At 36.0% G+C, this 21,527-nt stretch overlaps 1 protein-coding gene across 1 annotated transcript; it reads right to left on the bottom strand.

Annotated features, from left to right (window-relative positions):
• Positions 1 to 8,570: 8,570 nt before the first annotated feature.
• LOC141672639 (ATPase family AAA domain-containing protein FIGL1) lies at positions 8,571 to 21,303 on the bottom strand. The gene is made up of 13 exons (XM_074479288.1): positions 20,963 to 21,303; positions 13,879 to 14,017; positions 13,201 to 13,572; positions 12,389 to 12,633; positions 12,075 to 12,202; positions 11,855 to 11,973; positions 11,680 to 11,772; positions 9,983 to 10,084; positions 9,664 to 9,766; positions 9,404 to 9,487; positions 9,223 to 9,318; positions 9,011 to 9,138; positions 8,571 to 8,841 (listed from the first exon to the last, which is right to left on the bottom strand). The coding sequence occupies exons 1-13, from the start codon at positions 21,250 to 21,252 to the stop codon at positions 8,740 to 8,742; spliced, it is 2,001 nt and encodes a 666-aa protein (XP_074335389.1). The 5' UTR covers positions 21,253 to 21,303; the 3' UTR covers positions 8,571 to 8,739.
• Positions 21,304 to 21,527: the final 224 nt, after the last annotated feature.

Genomic DNA, 21,527 nt, shown 5'->3' with positions numbered 1-21,527 from the left:
TAACTGAAAGAGGCTTAACGGAGAGATTGAGAGTGGAGAGAGAGAGAGAGAGAGAGAGAGAGAGAGAGAGGTTCCAGAGACAGGTTCCAGAGAGAGTGGTGAGAGAGAGAGAGAGGTTCGAGAGATTGTGATGGTGAGATGATGGTCGGAGTTCAGAGAGATTGTGAGGGGAGAGAGGTTCGATCGAGAGAGAGAGGTTCGAGAGAGAGGGGGGGTTCGAGAGAGAGAGAGAGATTCTGTTGTTAGTTTTTAGTTTTTTTGTTTTTAGTTTTTTTTTTATTTTGTGTCTGAAGATTGATTTGGGGGGAACCAAAATTTAGTTAAGGGGGGAGAATTTTGGGATTGGGGGGGATGTAGAACTAAAACTGAATGAAAATTTTACTAAGGGGGAAAGAAAAGGTGGGCGCGAATTATTTTTTTTTGGTAAATTTTAGACATCGGTTTAATTATAACCGATGTCTACAAAGAACAAAGACATCACAAAAACACGGGGTGATGTCAATACTTTTTTAACATCAGTGGCAAAGTTAACCGATGTCTAATGTGTGATGTCTATTGACATTATTCTTGTAGTGAAAATATCACAATTATCTATATTTTATTCGTGACATATTAAAATTAGCCTATTCACCTTTTAATCACATATAAATATCTAAATATCAATATCAATTAACAGATTATTCACCAGAATTCACATAATAATCATTTATTGATAAAATAATTACACGCGATGTCCCGGATATTACATCTTGATTATACCAGTATCCCTTTTTCTTGTTCTCACATTATCATTTATTGATATCCTAAGTAAATAACTATTGTTCTGGGTTATTTGCGAATCCTGAAATATGAGGTGTAAATCATAATGATTCATTATCAAACACTCTGTTTATTTTGGCACCTGAGAATACCTTAGATAGCTTGCAGTAGGTAGAGCGATAGAGAGATCCAATCTTCAGGTAGTGGGATATATCAGAGCAATTAAGAGAAAGCAGTTAGTAAATAGGTAATAAAGTTTAGGTTAGTTATTATTAAAACTTAGATGTTTCAGATTCTTCTATTATACCGTAACCTATAATTGATCCGGAGTTGAGGGCTCATCTGTATATTCATGTTAATATCCAGATTTATATTGTTAAAAGTTATTTTGTGACACCCAATTCCGACACCGGATTTGGGACTGTCAAAACTTCTCCTTCATACACCAAAAATTTAAAATAAGGTTCCATGTCATTTAATGAATATGCTGAATACTGTATGAAAATTTATGCTAAAAAAATGCATTAGAAAACATCACAACTAACCACTTTTATCTTTTTAGATGACGATATAGCAGAACTAGGTGTATACCAATATCATAATTCTTGACAACATCGGTATGCAACAAAATAAAAGGTGTAGGATTTGTGAACTTGTCTGATATACTACTGTAAATTTTGCTAATTGTAAGAAAACACAAATGCAGAATACACATTAAATAGCATAAGTAATTTATCAGAAAACTAACATCTCCAAAATTAGACACTTCCTTCGCGGATATTGTCCTCATAGACATGGACGAATTACTACCAGCACAGTCAAATGCAACAATATCATAGCATACACTTTTATTCAGTAATATGTTATTGTCACTGAGTTCGATCCTGAGGCTAATTTCCTTGCCTGCCAATTCGGTTATCTGAGGAGGGTATTTTCCAGGATCCTGCAATTTTCTTACATGGAACAAATAAATATAACATAACTAAAGTTGGAAATATAAGAGGATGAAAGGCATAAACACAATACATCATAAACCTCTACAATCATCTTTGTCACTATTTTTCCTAGTATCCACTTTATCGCTCAATCATAAAGAACAAAATTGAAAGCTTTGGTTGAATCCTTTGCAAGTACAACAATCATATACCTGGTGATTAAAGAAACAAAAAAATAATTAAAGCTACAAAGAATATAATATTTGATATAAAAATTCTTATGTTTAACTGCAAACTATTAGTAGAAAGGAGTGTCATGCCTGATGTTCTTGGTTGATGTGTTTGTAAAGTCGTCCGAAAGAGATATCACGTGGTAGTGCCTCTACATGTAATGGTGTTTTTTTCATTTGAGGGAGTACGCTCTGTAGAAAATTAGGATAATAATGAAACAAACATTAAAATGATCAAACGAAAAAGGTTTAATCTATAATTTTAACATTAAAATGAAATACTATACCAATGTAAAATTAAATCCATAATGATAAACATAAAAGGTCTAATCAAGACTATTAGATTTCATATTGGGACTATTTTTACTAAGAAGTAAGATTGCTTCGGTGCACATATGTATAGTTAGAGATGAGAAATAACCTACCTATATTCGTTTCTTACAAAACATTAGGATCTTTGTTCTCAGCCAGTGCGGAATGAGGCATTGAGTTGTCATTAACGATTGCTTCTCGAGATGCATTACTTAGTCATTTTTTGGATACTACAAAAACTCAAGAAATAACACAAAAAGGTTGAAGAGAGTTTGATGGATAAATAAGTAATGCTTTACTTAGTCGATTACATTCTTTTACACATTATGTCTTGAAGTAAACATAATGATGATAATTGATCTTCATGTCTTAAAATAAAAAACTTCAAAGTTTCATTAATGATGTGCAATGCGCTCTGGCGTATACACCACATCCGTAGGCTAGAGGAATTTTATTGCTACTAGTCTACTATTTAGGCTAAGCCCTACTCTAATCAACCATTATATATGTACGCGAGCGAGTAAGGGGTCGAAGTCGCGTCTTACATGAGGACTCCCTATTTCTCATTCATAGCTTCAGCGTTGTGTAAATCAAACGGCATACAGAAACTTGCATCAAGCTTTTTTTCCATCTCTTCACCTCCAAGCTCTTGCGTTGATTCTCCATCTTCTTTTTCATACTCTTTTATTCCTTGTACAAATTGAATGTGGTCGGAAAGAGAGCGGAGTCCATAATGATCCCCCGTAGTGGTGACTCTCGTCACAAAGGCAACTTTGAAGAAGATTGAGATTTTCAACCTCAATGTTTGTTCAAATTCTAAGTTAGGATTCACAAATTGAGTTTCTATCAAGAAGATTGAGAGTGCAGATGAAGAGGTCATCACAAAAATATCTCTTAACTTTCACCGATAAGCTTTGGGCGCGCCCTATGGGGCACCATGCTCTCGGGGGCGCCCTAGGGCGTGGAGCTCCTCGGAAAAGCTTCCTTCTTCTTCTTCTATACTTCATAGTATAGGACACTGACGAAACTTCTGTTGTTGATGAACACATGGTGGACATTCATCAATCCAATGCTAATCTTTACTACCAAAGCGTCGTCTCATTCTTACTTTGCCACTCCAGAGCACGCCCGCTTGGGTCTTCTTGACTTTCTTTAGATCAACCACTGGTAGCCTCCTTCTTATAGCGATGCTTGTAAGTATGGTGTTCGCCTCTCTTCTTCCCGTTGTCTTCAATTGAGCTCAACATTTCATATGGTGAGGTCTTCTTCTAGATTTAGAAACATCCTACTATGAGGTTAAACTGCAATATCCCAAAACTCGTTCGTAATCGCATAAATTTACGGATAATACACCTCATTGGCTTAGTATAGAATTTCACTACCAAATGTTTTCTTTTATTACGAACGCAGGTATAGCCACAGTTTACCGTATGTGTCAGATGCATCCTCAGCTTGTGGGTGCAAGGTGCAGGATTACTTTAAAGTTCTTCAACATCAGGCATACCCCTGGAGACCTTCATCACCCAATAGGAATTGTTGAACCAACTTCCTATTATAACTCAAACATGGGGGCGATCAATCTTCTATCAGCCAATAGAAGTTGCTTCTTATTATAACTCCAACAAGCGGTGATCAATCTTCGGACATTATCATCATCTATCTCCGTAATCAGAACTTTTAAGATCTTGGTATGGCTTCATCCTCGGAGTGCACATCCTTTGTAAAAGGAGCGTCTATTTCGACAAGGTCTTCATCCTTCAAAATGCTTATCCAAGTAGATTTGAGCAAAACCGAACCGAAACTGAAAAACTGACCTAAACCGTGCTAATTCGGTTCGGTTTGGTCCTGATTTTTCAAAAATTCGATTTATTCGCTCCAGGCCGAATAGACCGAAATAAAATTCGGTTTGGCCCGGTTCTTATAAAAATTATTTCGGTCCATACCAAATAGACCGAATAGACCAAATCATAAATACTATAATTTTATATTTTATATATTTTACATATATCTTAAAAATTATAATCATAATTTTTAATTTGTAATTATATTTATACACTTTTGGAACTCTACATATCACCTTACTTTAATTATATTTTAGATTTTATAATTTTTTATTTAAAATTTAATACAATTTTCCTTTTTTAAAAAAATCGGTCTGTTCGGTCCAAAATTCGGTTCGGTCTGGTCCATAATATAATTTCGGTCCGTTTCGGTCCAAGAAAAAATGATAATTTGGTTTTTCGATCTATTTGATTCGGTCCGGTTTTGGACCGAACGACCGAATGCTCGGCCCTATATCCAAGCGATTCATCAAACGAGAAAATCCTTTTCGGTTCTTCTGAATCTTTTAGCTGTTGAATTGAGTTTTACTTTGAAAGCGCGCTCACGCCTTTAAGCGTATGATTGTCTTTCTGATCCTAGATGAGATTTTCCACCTGCGAAAGTTCAAGTAAAATAGAATCGTAAATGTTACTTGGAGGACACGTCCTAGATATACGGACATGTCCAATCAACGAACTCTCTTGAAAATTTTTGGAAGTGATTTGGGCCTCGAATATCCTTGTCAAGGCAGTTTGCAGGGATTTTCTTCATGTATAATCTCCTTTACGATCTTCTTCCTGCAGAAGTTGAAGAAATAAACGATGAAAAACGCAACAAAACTAGTTCACTATTACCATGAAGGATCGCTTTAAAGACGAGGATTAGCTCCCAGAAGCGTTTTCCTCCTGATCGTCCTCGGATTTGCTCCTAGTTAAGTCTTCTAAACTTGGTAGAATGCTCAAATCTTCTAACTCAAATAGAATTCTTATCTTCTAAATCAGATATGATTCTTCAATCTTCTAAACCAAGTATGTTTCTACAATCTTCTAAACCAAATAGGTTTATTTACCAAAAAATTACAGTTACTATTTTTCTCTATTTCTAGGCTGTACAATTCAGACTCTAGTTACTTGATCACATCTGAATTAAATACAATCCAATAAGTTTCGCGTAGGCTATTTGATCATCCAAATCTGACTTACGGAACTCGAGATAAGGCTCAAATAGTGTATGCACCTTGTCTCACCCAACAAATCCGAATTTTCATCCAACTTAGCTCCTTCATTGCCATAGCCGTAATCTTCATATTTTTTTCTACCCTTCTGGATGAAAATCGTCATATATGATCCCAGTCGTAGTTGTGGTGGTAGCCGCTTTCATGGACCTTCGATCTTTCTATAAAGGTTTTTCATCATGGCGGAACATCTCTCCCTCATGAAGTTGTTGATGATGAGTACTGGCGGTACTCCGCTGACAAGCGGAGTCTTGTGTTCCTTGTAGCGTCCATATTCATGCTCCTTGTAGCTCCCATCTTCAAGTTCCTTGTAGCGTCCATCTTAATGTTTGTTGAAGCGTCCATCTCGATATTTCTTGAAGCATCCATCTTCATGTTTCTTGCATCGTCCATATTTAATAGCTTTCTTCCTTTAAAACCACGAGAATCACGTCCTTCGTTATCATTGGATTCTTGTCAACCTTTGTGTTCGTGTTCATTAGAGTTGTAGCCGTTGTCGCGAGAGTTTACACCATTATTAGACATATTTTCCTCCAAAGATTCGATTTGATTCAAGCCCTTCCTTCTAGCGCAATTTGTTAACGGATGAATTTGGTTAACAAAGATTTGAGGTTCGCGTCCGGAATTAAGATCTGCAGTGATGGTCCTTTGCGGTAAAAGTCATCGGAGTATGGTGATTCTGATGAATCAGGGGCTGATATTGCAAGGATGTTTGTTAGTGGTGTATAGGGCTCTCGCTTCCAACCCCTTCTAATGTGCCTACATACCTCCTTTTATAAAGGATGAAACCCTACGTAGTTCTTGGAGAACAAGAAACCAACATGGACTTGGCTTCTCATTCTGAGGTCCAATAGGAGTTTTCAAACCAACTTCTTATTATAACTCGAAAATATATTTGCTTTAGGAGTGCCCAGTGATGCGGCCTAGTCACAAAGGCCCAAGACTCGATTACGACTTCGGAACTTCTTGGCCGGTGGATACGCCATCCGCTACCGCTCTCTTCGTCGATAGTAATCGCATGTATAGCTATGAATTACTGTAAATGCTCAATTGCATCATTTCCCCGATAAGGATAACCCACCGACTACAAGACAAGTGATCCCAAGCGTATAAGTACAAAGTGTGAGATAACCCCAAAGTATCCTGACGAGGACAACCCATCGAATGCAGAGAAAGGGCTCCCAAAGCACACACACTAAATGTTAACAAATTTTCCCCTACGAGGACAACACGCAAGATTACAGAACAATGCCTTCAATAAGTTTCCTAGCATTCCCCTCTGAGGAAAACTTGCAAGACTACAAGACGACGCCCTCAACATTTCCTACCATTCCCCTACAAAGGCAACTAGCAATGCTATAGAACGGCGTTTTCAAAAAAAATTCTAAGAAAACGGGCTCCTGGAGGCCCCTTCTTTCACTCAGGGTGCGCCCTTAGGGATTAGAAGCCCTCCGGACTCTTAGGGCGCACCCTAAGTACTGTCGAGCCCCTGGTGGGTTCCTCATCATGCCTTTTATAATTCTTTTGATTAATTATCTTCCCATTTAAGTTGTGGGGGCCACCTTCTTCTCGTCGTTATTCATTTCGTATCGCGGAGCGGACACCCCGTGCAGACACATAGAACGAGGGTGCGCCCTAAGGGGTCCGGGGACGCTTCCTCGGAGCCCAGATCATTATTTTCTCTTTGATAGTTGTCGCCCCCATAGCCCAGATCATTATTTGCTCTTTGATAATTGTATTCATTCTCCCTTAGTTTCAGAACGCCTTCTATGGACTTCTTCATCAAAACTTACTCTTCGTCGTCGTCATCTACTATAACGACCATCACTGCATTCTTGTCGTAGCGACCGTCGTAAACTTTCCTTGTCGCGACCGTTGTAAACCTCCGTTGTAGTAGCTGTCGTAAACCTTTGTGTAGACCTTTGTGTAGAACTTCACAAATAGTCCTCGTAATTACTCATCATTGTTGGTTGTCGGAAATGACCGCCGTACAGGGCTAGCCCCCTGTGTAGGGCACGTCCGGGGCTCCGAAGATGCATTCTCCGGAGCCCGTCCTTCTCCTTTCTTGATGACGATCCGATCCGATCCATTTTTTTAAAAATCCGATAAAATATCCGTGACGGTTTTATGCCATAACAGCCGGTATCTTTACAACATTAGATGCAGGAATGAATTTCCGAACAAGTAGACGGAATTTAACCTCTACAGAAATTTCTGGTGGATGCTTTATTTTTGCAGAAGGGAGCACGGTCGCCACTTAATGATAATGCATTAATGCTGAAGGGCGAGAAGCATGCAATTTCTAGAGTACAGGGTCATCAAATGCAAAACTAATCGCCAAATTACTCTGAGACATCTAACCTGAACCCCAGTATGCAGACTATTCATGTTGTGGGGAGTCGAAATGACGAGAGAACTGTATCATTTATGAATCAAAAGACCATGAAAACAGCTTAAACTCAATTGTCTTTGCTCGTGCTTACGGTTTTGAAGAAATGCCAAAGATGCATAGAACTGGCACTTACTATCCTAACCTAGTATCCATCCACTCTATTGCCTTGATATAACTGAATTTTGAAATTTTTGTGTTTGTATCATGAACATGTATTTCATTTAAATATGAATTATAGTTTGACCTTGGTAGTTATACTATACAGTGTCTGTGGTGAGACTCGTATTTTAATAGTATTTAATTTGCAATATATTTTTCGTAGAAATTTCAATCCTCCTCGGAGGAATGGGCCTGGTTTGAACTATATTACGTGGGGACACATTGGTCTAGACCGTCATCATCATACCATGTATCAAAGATGAAAATGAATTCCCACCCTTCTCCTTTCTCTTGTAGAGGGAAGAGGTGCTCTTACTACAAATTCGATGGTGACTACTAGTAAACCAACTTTTAACTCCCATCGTAGTTTCTGAGGTTCTGGTGCACATCCTTCTTGTACCTGCTACATACTTTTCTAATTTGGTCCCTAATTTTTTTTCATTTCTACAGCAGGTTGCTAGCAGGTATCTACTTATATTTATACAGTTTACACGATTACCCGGACGACGATTCCTAATACCCGCCGTTCTCATTATACAATTAATTAAAGTATATAACAGAAGGTCTATGTTTGACAAAAAGTTGGGTTGCAAATCTATAGCTCACAGTGCAGCTGTATAAATTGCACTGGAATAAATTATGTGAACACTGAAGCTTCAACAGCTTGAATTGCTCATTAATTAATTCTTCCGATCTTGAATAGCTCACTAACCCTTTCTCTGTCCAAGTTTAATTAAATACGTTCTTTTTTTATTGCTATTGCATGTTACAAGTACCCGGATGAATCAGGCATGCAGCATCGTAGTCATGTCTCCTGTGCTACTCAATCTTACAATTTATATTCTTCCTCTGGTTGTGTTACAACTAATTACAACCAACATTTAAGACCAAATCTTGTTACAATGACAAACTTCCAAATTGTTTGTTCCAATCTTCATAGGTACCAAGCTCATTAAGAGAAACAGAAGGCCTCACCTCTTGCAATGCACTCTCAAAGTCCTACACAAAGATATTAAATAATAAATTATGGAGCTAAACTGCAACATAATTGTATACCAGTCTGTAGACAAATCTATCGACAAGCTTCACCAAAATTCTGATACTTTAATCTTTGTAAGAAACCCTCATTGCTTGATCATAGCACATTCTACTTATGCTAACTAATTACCTGAAGTGTAACTGGCCTCATATCCTCCTTGTTTAGCTTTGTGATCTGAACTCCCTGTCTTAGAGCCTCTCTGAGTGGACCCATAGATGCATCCTTTACTAAATTTTTCATGTCAGATCCTGAATATCCTGGAACAAGTGAAAACACAAACAGATATAATTCAAACAGTCACCTGTCATTAATACACTTAAGGAGTAGTATGGAAAGGACACCTTCTGTCAGTTTACATATGGTGTTTGTGTCTTCTTCTGAGAGCTTAAACAATCCATCCTTCTGTAAGAGGTTCCTTATTATCCAGGCTCTTGCATCTAAGTCTCCAAAAAACAGATGTAGTTAGTGTTATATATTTTATAGAAATTTCAGGGCAGATGTAATCAACAGTAATAGGTGCACCTGATGAAGGCAGAGGAATGTAAAGTCGTTTAGTAAGTCGCCTCCTAGCTGCTTCGTCTAGTTCTTGGGGTCTATTTGTTGCTCCTGTTTGATGTATAACAACTTGAGCACATAACTGATATATTGAATTATTGGATGTAGGTAAACTGATATTAAATAACACATATAAGAAGAAACAAATATTAAACATCCCAACAAGTTCTTGAGCTGAAAGCTGAAGCTAAAACATCATGCATATTCTCATAACGTCAAGAGATTACCTATAAGTAATACTTGATCACTCCCACTGTCAAAGCCTTCCATTTCAATGAGGAACTGTGTCTTCAGACGCCTACTTGATTCGTGTTCACCTTCTGACTTGCGCTAAAGTCACAATGAGGCTATTAATAGATTTATCATTGCTCAGAAACAATGACCTCGAAATAAAAAAATGCTAATAATCTAATGGCCAACTGATATTTTTATGCATATTAATAACGTGAAAATTTTCCCATATTATTTGTACTTGAAGCATTAACAGCTATCCCCCGGAATCCTTCAGGTTTTTGTACCCGTTGTTCCATGCTAATAAAAACTTACCTGCGAGAGAAGCGAATCGATTTCATCCACAAATATTACAGCTGGCTGACGACAACTGGCAACCCCAAAAAGTGCCCTCACTAGTTTTTCACCCTCGCCAATCTACAATTGCATTGACATGTTAATTGATGAGCACAAAAGAATACAAGCATCAAAGGTGACCACGCATGCTGTCTAAAATGTAGCACACAAGAAAACATGTTTAGGCAGAGATTGCTATCATCCTACTTTATAACTAGTAACAATCAGAAGAGAAGACATTTAAATTCGATAGCAAAAGACCACCTTTTAAGATCTGGTGTTTTCAACTTGTTCTTTTCGAAACTTATCTTCACATATTAGGTGAAGGCACCTAGTCTAAGTTTGTTGACGAGGAAGTACAATCCTCGAATGTTGAACTACTTGCTATAATTATATATAAAACTTAATCTCTTAGTAACCTTACTCACCAAAATTTATCTTTTTATTTAGTTTTACATGGGAATTTATATACGGATGGATTTGAATAGCGCGCTTTGAAACATTTAAAGTTAATACAATAGAGTTGTCCATGAATTGTTTTAATTAATTAAGTGCTTGTTCAGTTTATCATGGGAAGTCATTACCTATGTAAGTTATATATACTATGGAAATTATAATTAATGTAGGAAAATGTGTTTGGTTGATACATGGGAATTCACTTCCCCCGGGAAGTGTAATTTACCAATGAGGGAACTGGTAAGTAGCTTCTTATATTTTGTGGGTATTTGAACTTCCTTGGAATTTCAACTTCCCTAGTTAATGTTAACCAAACAACTTGATTTTATGCACTTCCTAGGTATTTGTACATCCTGTGTTTTTGAATGAGCAACCAAACAAGCTCCCAGTATTGTAAAACTAGAGTAAGTGGTATGTATATCCCTCGATTATAATTGCAACAAATTCAATAGCTACCGGAACTTTATATATATAATAAACAGCAGGAAATAATATATAGCCTAGTTGCCATAAGCATTTGACAGAATATTTTAAAGCTGGCGATAAATTTGAAGAGATATTTTAAACATTATTACAACTCTGTAAAGACAGCTATTTACTTAAGACTTTATCAACAGAGTTTTGCACTTAAGGTCATGCAATAATGAGGATGAACAATGTCCATAAGGTTCTTGTTGTACTATGTAACTCTATGAATGAATTATCAAAATCACTGACAGACGATAATAATTTTAAACATCGTAGTACATGTACATCCATAAGCTTTAGAAAAAAATGGATAAAATTAGCATGATCTGAGCAGAACTAACAGGATACCATACGGACTAGAGGAAATGACTGATCCCCATTTTCTAGATATAGGCATTTGAGTAAATATTGTAAAGGCTGGCGATGAATTTGAACAGATTTCTTAAATCATTTTTACAACTCTGTAAAGACACCAATTTACGAAAGACTATCTCATTTAAATTTCGCACTTAATGAGCACATGATACTGATGTAGAACAATGTCCACACAGTTCTCATTGTACTCCACGAATGAATGATCAGAGCTACTGGTTGACGATTATTATTTTGAAAGTGGTGATGAATTTATGAGCTTTTATAATAAAAATAGACTAAAGGAAGATGGAGAAAAAACAGAGGATAAATTAGAATTATATCAGCAGAACTATAGAAGCAGGATGCTACCATAACAGACTAGAGGAAATGACTTGTACCCATTTGCTAGTTAATGAACTGGCAGAAATATAGAAGAATGTTGCCTTAGCCTCTCCTGCAATGGCTTTTCCGATCATCGTCTTACCTGTTCCCTATGTGAAAGTGTAATACAGGATATTAAATATTAAATATAATCCCACTCTCTCAGATGTAATTAATTATCCAAAGACTTACAGGAGGGCCAAATAGAAGAAGACCACGCCCCGGAGAACGACAGCCCTTAAAAATATCTGGACGTAACAAAGGCCATATTACCATCTCAGTAACGCATGTTTTGGCATGATCCAAGCCAGCTGCAGTGTTTAAGAGGCAAAGGAAATAGATCAGAACAAAAAAATATGATACTTACAAGTGACAAAAATATACATGAAAACTAATTTTTATCTGTAGATACCAATATCCTCCCACCGAACGTTGGGATCCTGGTCCATTATCTCATTGCTGATATGCTCGATAAGGCGAGGCTCTAGATTTCGTAATTTCTCTGGAAGTTCTCCATCTGGACCACATAGCATATCCAAACTACAAAATATCACGAAGAGGTCAAAGACATGGAAAACAATAATATCATGAAATAGAAAGAAATAACATGTTTTAATATATGAGGCTCCACTAAGAAATGCTTCACTGGTGTGGTAATCATGGGAACACAACAAGATTGCATATTTTCTATAATTTTCTATGGAGAACAAACTATATTTCACTAACCATCTCTTTGTTGATTCGTCTAATGCATCATCGCCTTTACCAGCAGGTCGAGCAATACGCGAAGTCATATTTCCAGCACCACCCTCTTTCGATCTGATGGGGGGAACAAAATTACCACGAATTCCACGACGTGTGTATCCGTAAGATCTGTTAGCAAACCCTCTGTTCCCATTGTTATCACTTTGTGGGGAGACAGTCGGACTTTGCATTCCACCCAATCCACGTCTTTGTCTTGCATCCATTTCCTATAGAACAAAGTGAAAAAAGTCCAATAAGAATGGATCTATTCACATCTACCTCAAATCAGTATTTATTAAATGAACATTTAACGTAGATGGTTCATTCGTAACTTAACCTGCTATGTATAAAATGTAAGCAATTCATGACATTTCTATCTTTTAAAAAGGTACAGTCTGTAAACATAAGCAGCTATCCCAGCATTAATATTTATTATCGTTATTGTAACTATTTTCGTTGTAAATTAGAGGACAGACATTAAGTGATATTTTGAATTCGTACAACAAATTTCATCTGTGAATATTTAAAATAAACACTACACTGGATTTGTGACCTATACAATTTTGATAGTGCTCATGACCGATTACTCTTGTAATTTTCAAAGCAGAGAAAAAGAGTCTGTCAAAGTTCAGGCATGGTTCTACACAAATCGAATTACTTAGAGAGTATCTGGTAATTATAGCATATAAAAGTAAATGAAAATAATGACCCTCCCAGTTATGATGCAAGGATCACAGAGTTAATGGATATCAACTAGTGCTACTATGCTACAGGTTAAAGCCTTAAACTAATACCAGTTTTGCTCTAGCAGTAACAAATCCATTGTCAGAAATATTAGTATCGCCTGCTCCATTGCATGATGGAGACATTACGGTTTCATTTCTTGTGCTTCTGGTTTCAAGGTAAGCTCTCTTTGATCCCAAACTTCTACCAAGAGCCTTTTCTTCCTCTGCTTTAGAGCTTCCACGATCCCTAGAGTGAATATGATGAAAAGGAGCCTTCTCTACAACAATGCAATCGGAATTGTTATTATTGCAGGTGGCAGAACCTTTACATAAGCTCGCATTTGCACTTGAAAAGTTTCCATAAAAGGCATTCAAATTCTTTTGTTTAAGAACTTTTGAAGTCTTGCCACTTAAATTATCCTCCCTATCAAGTTGGTTCCCCTGATACAAAATGTGTCAGTTATCAGTTCTGGTGCTTCAAGAACAATCATATTAAGCTACTACATTATCTAATGAAATTATATATGAAACTCTATTACAGGCAACAATGATAATGATAAGCCTGAAAATTTACAGGCAAAAATCAAACCAAGCTATGAACAGAACCTGAGAAATAATACAAATGGGAGAATTTTCAGTTGTCTAAATATGAGGAAGAATATAAAATAAACTGGGAGAATGATGTGCATCTACAGAAAAAATAAATGAGAGGCCAGTGGATGGAAAATTTCGGGTAAATCTTCATACCAGTTCCTTGGAAGATTTTCCTTTGGATTGATGAATAATAACTTGAAAGTACTTTGACTGCATAATTTTATGAATGTCGATATCTTCCTGCTTGCCAAACACATTGCCTGGAGTTTTGCCTGCTTGTTCAAACGCTTGGCTAAAGGCACGGGAAACAAAATGTGTTACTGAATACACATGAAAGGCTACATATGACACATAATTTATTAATTTAGTACCGCAGTATAAGAAAAAAAAACAAAAGTAAAATTTCCATTCTCCAAAATTGTGGAGTCAGTCCCAGAGTGTGGTCATTTATTTACAATGTGGACTATGGACTAAGCACATTAAATTCATTAAGTGTCATACTAGTAATATATAATGATAGTGAAATGCATTCAGCTAAAATTCGAATTAGAATGTTCTGTAGCTTCTGTTATCAATCTTGTACGATAAAGACATTATTATATATATATATATTGAATATATAACTACTTCACAAGAACATTGCTAATTCTTAAATCACATAAGCATATGAGAATTAACAATTAAATTAGGAGAAGGGTTTGAGAAAACAAACAGAGATTGGATTTAATCTCGAGTCCAGAAAACTGTCTCCTTAAAGCAGTTTCGCCCCGCACCATCCGTGTTTAGCGACCGCTTCCCAGGAAAAAACGAGATACTAGTATAATCGATAAATCGAATATACTCTCAGCGAACTTGAACTGAGCCCGAGAACTATCACCGGAATATTGAAAAAATTTAAGACTAAGGAGACCGAGAATGAAAGAGATGACTCTTATTTCCTCGAATTAATAAAACTGATGCCCTAAGACTCTATTAATAAAGAGAGGCTTGAAAGGACTTGTCATCATGATTTAGTTGTCCCATTGAACCAAGTTCTTGGGATCTCCGGTCAGCAAGGTTGGGTGCCCACCATGACGCCGTTAAGCAATAGGCAAGGCTCATTCCTCTCGATGATTTGACAACTATCTCTCGGTCTAACTAGATTCCCTTGGCTTAAACAGATTCACTCAGTTTAATCATCTGGTTAGTGGATCCAAACATTATCATTTGACTTTACATAGTCAATCATGATAACTCTCGTTGAGAATAGTTGTTTAATGGTATTATATCCTCATCATAGATGTGAGACATACCATTTTATACACAATAATGTGATCTCCCAATTTGCATATTGTTTACACGATATATGCATATTGAAGAGAGGACATGGTATTTATAAAAAAAACTAAGGAACGGGTTTGTGCTACTCTCGATGTGTTACAAAACCACTTTTCATATTAAAAGTTAAAATTTTGGAACATCAGTTTTCATTCACCTTTTACTCATTTTGAGCGTGTAAATATGCGTTGGAATCCCCTCGAAGAGGAGAATACGTTTCAATAAATACACACCACTAATACATAATGTGTCTCACTCATATAGAGTCTCAAAATGATTCACAACTTAGTCTAAAATACTAAGTTTCCACAAATGAGATTGATGGTCCAGTAGCACGCACCACATAGATAAACAGACGCGGAGCTTGACTTGGTGATAGTTCCGGCGGTCAGATATAGCATACGATAGGTAGAGAATGCTCCTTGAACCTTCGCTCGAATAAGTATATCAACTTTACTGGTAGACAATATGACGCGATGTCCTTGAACTGTTCGACCGTTTGTGTAAACGATGACATACTCATCACTATATCTTTCCTGACTCATTCAGTTCTCATGATTATGTCCATTTTGGCCCTGGAACATCGTCCTGGTTCTGCAAGAGTTTCTAAAGAATTGTGCCTCGCAATTCTCCTTTGAAGCGGCCATACTTCTCTCTTACATAGGTGATCTTTATCTTATAGAGTAACCCGCGTTTACTCAACCGAATACTATGTATTCAGACTTGAAATCCTTGTATTCGTCAAAGATCATTAAAAGCATAAAGCTTAACCTCGTACCTTGCGGGTCTCACTGTTTCATCATCATAGAAATAGGCCAGGGGTTACCCCCACAGTGATTTGGTCATCATGATTTAGTTGTCCCATTGAACCAAGTTCTTGGGATCTCCAGTCAGCAAGGTTGGGTGTCCACCATGACGCCGTTAAGCAATAGGCAAGGCTCATTCCTCTCGATGATTTGACAATTATCTCTCGGTCTAACTAGATTCCCTTGGCTTAAACAGATTCACTCAGTTTAACCATCTGGTTAGTGGATCCAAACATTATCATTTGACTTTACATAGTCAATCATGATAATTCTCGTTGAGAATAGTTGTTTAATGGTATTATGTCCTCATCATAGATGTGAGACATACCATTTCATACACAATAATGTGATCTCCCAATTTGCATATTGTTTACACGATATATGCATATTGAAGACACATTTTCCTTGTCATTTAGGAATATCCTTACAAAGTGGCTATTTAGCCTTTTAACTGCATTTATTTTATGCACCAGGCTCGTATTCCATCATGAATCAAGCTAAGTTTAGGATTTCCATGACACGGCTGCTAAGTGTGAAATGTATTCTCGAATGACTTTTAAGGTCTTAAAGTCAAATATCTAATTTACATACTATATTCACATAGTACAATTAGATATCTTTCGTATTGCAATCCAAGCTCACGAGCACATATCATACACCTTAAATCTCATTGCAATCACTTCCAAGTGACCAGTTTCCATTGTACTCGTGCATCTACACAGTTTACCAACTGTGTAGCCTATGTCTAATTTTGTACAATTTTAAAAAGTACAACAGACTTGCAATCCTTCTTGAGAGATCCTTGTTCATCTACGCTTGGATAAATATAAATTCATTCTAGCTATGACAACTTTAGCTTCGTTGATCTCTTCAAAATTCACATCACCAACATGTGACATGTATCATTTAAAAATTTTAAAGTCACGAAGATTGTAATCTTCAAATCAAAACTTTTCAATCTCATCAAGATTTTCAGAGATGATCCTCTTGTCATTACTTCTCGTAATGATCAGATCACTCACATGCAATCAATTATGACTTGCATATCATGTGTAAATAACACATGCACACTTGTCAATTCTCTGATTCTGAATCAGTTTGTCATCTCATATTGACATATTTCACATTTATGAAATAACTTTACTAGTTATTACTTGAGGCTTCACTTGTTATTGATATTACCAGCTTTTAGCGTCCCAAAAAACCAGCAATTTCAGTTTGCATCATTACCTAGTTTAAGCAAACTGGCAGTCCTTATTCACATAGCAACCAATTTTGAGCGTCCTCAAAATGGCAACCATGTCATTTATTTGAAGCCATTGCTTATCATAGCAATATCAAATTTAATATGCCATTATTTCGTGTCAATGTTGTTTCACTCAACATGATCACCGAAAATACAGATTTTCTCCTCTTGCTTTATCTAGAGCAACCCTCGAGTTCACGTAAATAAATATTTCTCCAAATATCTATTTAGAAAGACCATCTCAATATTCATTGATGCACTTTTAAATTTCACAATACGATAATTTTAGTATCATCTTAATGAACCTTATTCTCAAAACTCGAGAATATTTCATAAATTATATAAGGTCATCACTTTTGACTGTAATATTTTATTATCAGTCTGACCTTATACTTCCTTCAGACCCAGATACCCAATTTGAAAATTCATTTGGGTCCTAATGCTTCTATCTCGTAAGATCTATATATTTTTTAAACAAGATTCTGTCAAACAGAACCACTCTCTCTATTTCTTAACATCCTTTCCCCCACAAAAGACATAGAGAGAACATGCACAATCCATTTTCTAGTACACGTGCTAGAAAATCTTGATTTATTGACTCTCATTAATAGTCAAATTTTCTCATGATATATTCACTTATTAAGAAATTATACGAGAAGAGCATTGCTTCTATTAAATTTACGAGTTCACCTTCAAGCAAATTATCAAGACATTCGGGACTAGCAATTATCCAAGTCTTTTGCTATCTGCAGGTTCATCCTCACATTCATCCAATAACTCGTAAGTTCATTTAGATGACTTTTAATTACAGATCTACTAGGATCTACTAGCTTATCGCACAAGCATTCCTAAACTCTGTAATAGTATTCTTACGAATCTCAAAAATTAGATTCATATATCGGATATTATTAGACTCAGCCATTGTCTATGTATCCATCCAAAATATCTCAATTGATTTTGGATCTCATGCTACCAACAGAGGTATTGGTATCAAGTTTCGAGATACCCCCACATTTCAATTATTTTCAAGAATGTTTCATTACATTCCACTATTCATAGAAAATTCAATAATTTTCTATTTTAGATACCCCACAATTTTAATATTTTACAGAATGTCAGAAAACATTCCAAAACTAATAGGAAATTTAATTATTTCCTTCTGTGGTATCATGTTTAAGGAACGATTAGCCCTTCGTAACTAATATCCTCAAATTCAGTGATAGTCTGAGCTGATCACAATCGTTTTGCATCTCTCTCAGAGCGCAACTCAAGCCTGCATCTACTCCATTTATTTAATGCGAGTAAGGTGCAACGAACTCATGAATATTCACGTTGCAAACAGAATTTGCCCGGTGATTATTCATCATCAAATTTATTCACTACCATCTTAATTATTTGTATTAAGTTGGATTTACCCTTGAGTTTATAGAGCACACATCTCTCTATTTAGCTTCAATATTGACTCGACTACGAGTACGAGTGATAAATGTTTTACTATCAAACCAGAAAGTAAACAAGTATCGTGTCACTACCTCTCATCTGGGCAGGTTTTACGTCATTCATTAAAACCTATAAGATTTTAATATCATGTTTAAAGAACTTCCCGTGGTTCTTATCATTAAAAATTCAATTACCGAATTTCTCTAAAATATTTACATGGTTCACACGAACCTACATTTCTGGCTCAACTACTGGTACAACCAGAAAAGGCCCAAGGAAGAACATAAATCTTCAATAACCCCACATTCAGTGATCCTTGATCAACTGATGTGTTAGGGTTAACAACTTTTCGGATTCTCTCCGAAGTTCAGCATAATTACCGATATCAATATTCGCCGTATTAAGTATCATATGGATCACTATAATAGGCTCGTGTGTCACTGCCGCAGCAGACCGACACCAACACGTGAAATTACTATTTAACTGGAGGAAAAATCCAACCAGAAAAAATATAATTTATGTGCCGACCCATAACCTGTACTCCAGGCCCATTAGGTTTTTTAATGTGGAGAATCCTGAGCAATTGTAAATCTGGTTCACTTCAGCTGCACAACTCGTCACATTATTTAACAACAAACATCTTACTGCATTCTATCCAATATTACAAGTTTGTCATATAACTCCATTATTAAAGATTAAACAATAATAATTGATGCTTTATCATCACTCAACAATGATTAAAAAATTAATCACCAAATAATCAAGTTCCATCATGAAGGGTCACATTTATGTAGCCATATCGTTTAATTGCATAGCAATATCATGTTATGAACTTGCAAACACGCATGTAAACTATAGCATATATGATTCTTGTATCAATATACTAATAATTCCGAAATCAATTCAGAATTAAGAAACTCTAGCTCATATATATTATCAATCACCATGTTAACAAAACATAATAAGCTATCCATTAATAGCGAAAACATGGACGAATTATAAATTTGGGTTTAATCTACCAATTTATAATGATCAACCCGAGAGAGGTCACCAAATATGTCCACTTGAATATAAGTTGATCATAAATCAATAACCATTAAAGCATTGATAGCCTTATAAGAAACCAATTATCCAACAACTATGTGCTTACTTTTGCCTCGTACCTGTTGTGCTTAAACAAAGCACCACTTAAAATCAAATTTATATTAATTTCAAGCACATGGCAACAAGTGATCAAAGAAATTAACGCACTAAATTTAATTTAATTAATGAGGCAAATAATGGTCACTCATATACCCATAAATAAATCCAATTTAAACAATCAAATTGACTTTTGCGTCTACTCACAAGAAAGTATGAAAATTGAAGAAGACTGCTTTAAGATTGTTATCAATCTTGTACGATAAAGACATTATTATATATATATTGAATATATAACTACTTCACAAGAACATTGCTAATTCTTAAATCACATAAGCATATGACAATTAACAATTAAATTAGGAGAAGGGTTTGAGAAAACAAACAGAGATTGAATTTAATCTCGAGTCCAGAAAACTGTCACCTTAAAGCAGTTTCGCCCCGCACCATCCGTGTTTAGCGACCTGCTTCCCAGGATAAAACGAGATACTAGTATAATCGATAAATCGAATATACTCTCAGCGAACTTGAACTGAGCCCGAGAACTATCACCGGAATATTGAAAAAATTTAAGACTAAGGAGACCGAGAATGAAAGAAATGACTCTTATTTCCTCGACTTAATAAAACTGATGCCCTAAGACTATTTATAAAGAGAGGCTTGAAAGAACTTGTTTTTCTTTTCGATGTGGTACATGGTATTTATAAGAAAAACTAAGGAATGAGTTTGTGCTACTCTCGATGTGGTACAAAACCACTTTTCATATTAAAATGTAAAATTTTGGAACATCAGTTCTCATTCACCTTTTACTCATTTTGAGCGTGTAAATATGCGTTGGAATCCCCTCGAAGAGGAGAATACGTTCCAATAAATACACACCACTAACACATCATGTGTCTCACTCATATAGAGTCTCAAAATGATTCACAAATTAGTCTAAAATACTAAGTTTATCCAACAACTTCATCATCATCATCAGACTACAACGTCCAATTGGAAATAAAAAGCTTGTGATAAATAAAATGAACTTTCACGAAATAAAAAATAACAGAGGACCTATTTGTTCACCAAACAACTTGCCTTGTATCAAAAAACTGTACTAACAAATATACAATAAATATAAATTCACTTATTTCTGCATCTAAATTACACAAAACTACATAAAAAATGAAACTAAACCTGTATAGTTATATATAGGGAGAGAGAGAGGTGAGGGGTAGCCAGAGAGAGAGAGAATATAAGATATATAAATGAAAATGAAGTTAATTAGTAGAAATGAATGGAGTACCAATCGGAAAGGGGAAGGAGAGAAGCACGAGCAGCGAGGAGATTAGACAAGGCTTGGCGGCGAATAGGAAGAATGAAGGAGGCATCGACGTCGTTTTGAGCACGGGAATCGAGAAAACCAATGAGACGGAGACACAGAATTTGAGCGGAGCTGAAATCGCGGTTTTGGAGAGCTAAATCGGATGCGAAGAGAAGAGAATGAACACGCTTCAGATTCGAATCCACTTCTTTTCTCCAATTCCAATTACTTTCCTCGATCTCCTCCTTCAACATTTCTTCTCTTCCCGCCATTTTCCCTCCCTCTCTCGCTCTTTTACATCCCTTTTTCTCTTTAATTATGCACTATTTATGGATTACATACGCGCTCGCTGAGAAAACTAGTAATATGCCCGTGCCACGTATACCGGTTTTTTATTTTCTTAAATTTTTATTATAATTTTTTCCAGTTTTATTAAATTAATATAAGTATATTAAATTATTTTACTAATCTAATTAAGAAAGAAAAATAAAATTTTGTTAAATTTAACGAATTGCTTCCGTTTTTTATGCATCTGTCCTTGTTTCAC

Source organism: Apium graveolens, chromosome 7, assembly GCF_009905375.1.
Source record: "Apium graveolens cultivar Ventura chromosome 7, ASM990537v1, whole genome shotgun sequence".
Classification (NCBI taxonomy): Eukaryota; Viridiplantae; Streptophyta; class Magnoliopsida; order Apiales; family Apiaceae; genus Apium; species Apium graveolens.
The sequence above is the reverse complement of the archived record's forward strand: the minus strand, read 5'-3'. Positions and strand labels throughout refer to the sequence as shown.

Excerpts from the sequence above, each read along its gene's own strand:
- LOC141672639 (XM_074479288.1), bottom strand. The coding sequence starts at position 21,252 with ATGGCGGGAAGAGAAGAAATGTTGAAGGAGGAGATCGAGGAAAGTAAT. Across the intron at positions 14,018-20,962 it reads CTCCTTCCCCTTTCCGATTG|CCAAGCGTTTGAACAAGCAG; the intron begins GTACTCCATTCA and ends CCGTGCCTTTAG. Across the intron at positions 9,488-9,663 it reads TGATCAAGTATTACTTATAG|GAGCAACAAATAGACCCCAA; the intron begins GTAATCTCTTGA and ends TACATCAAACAG.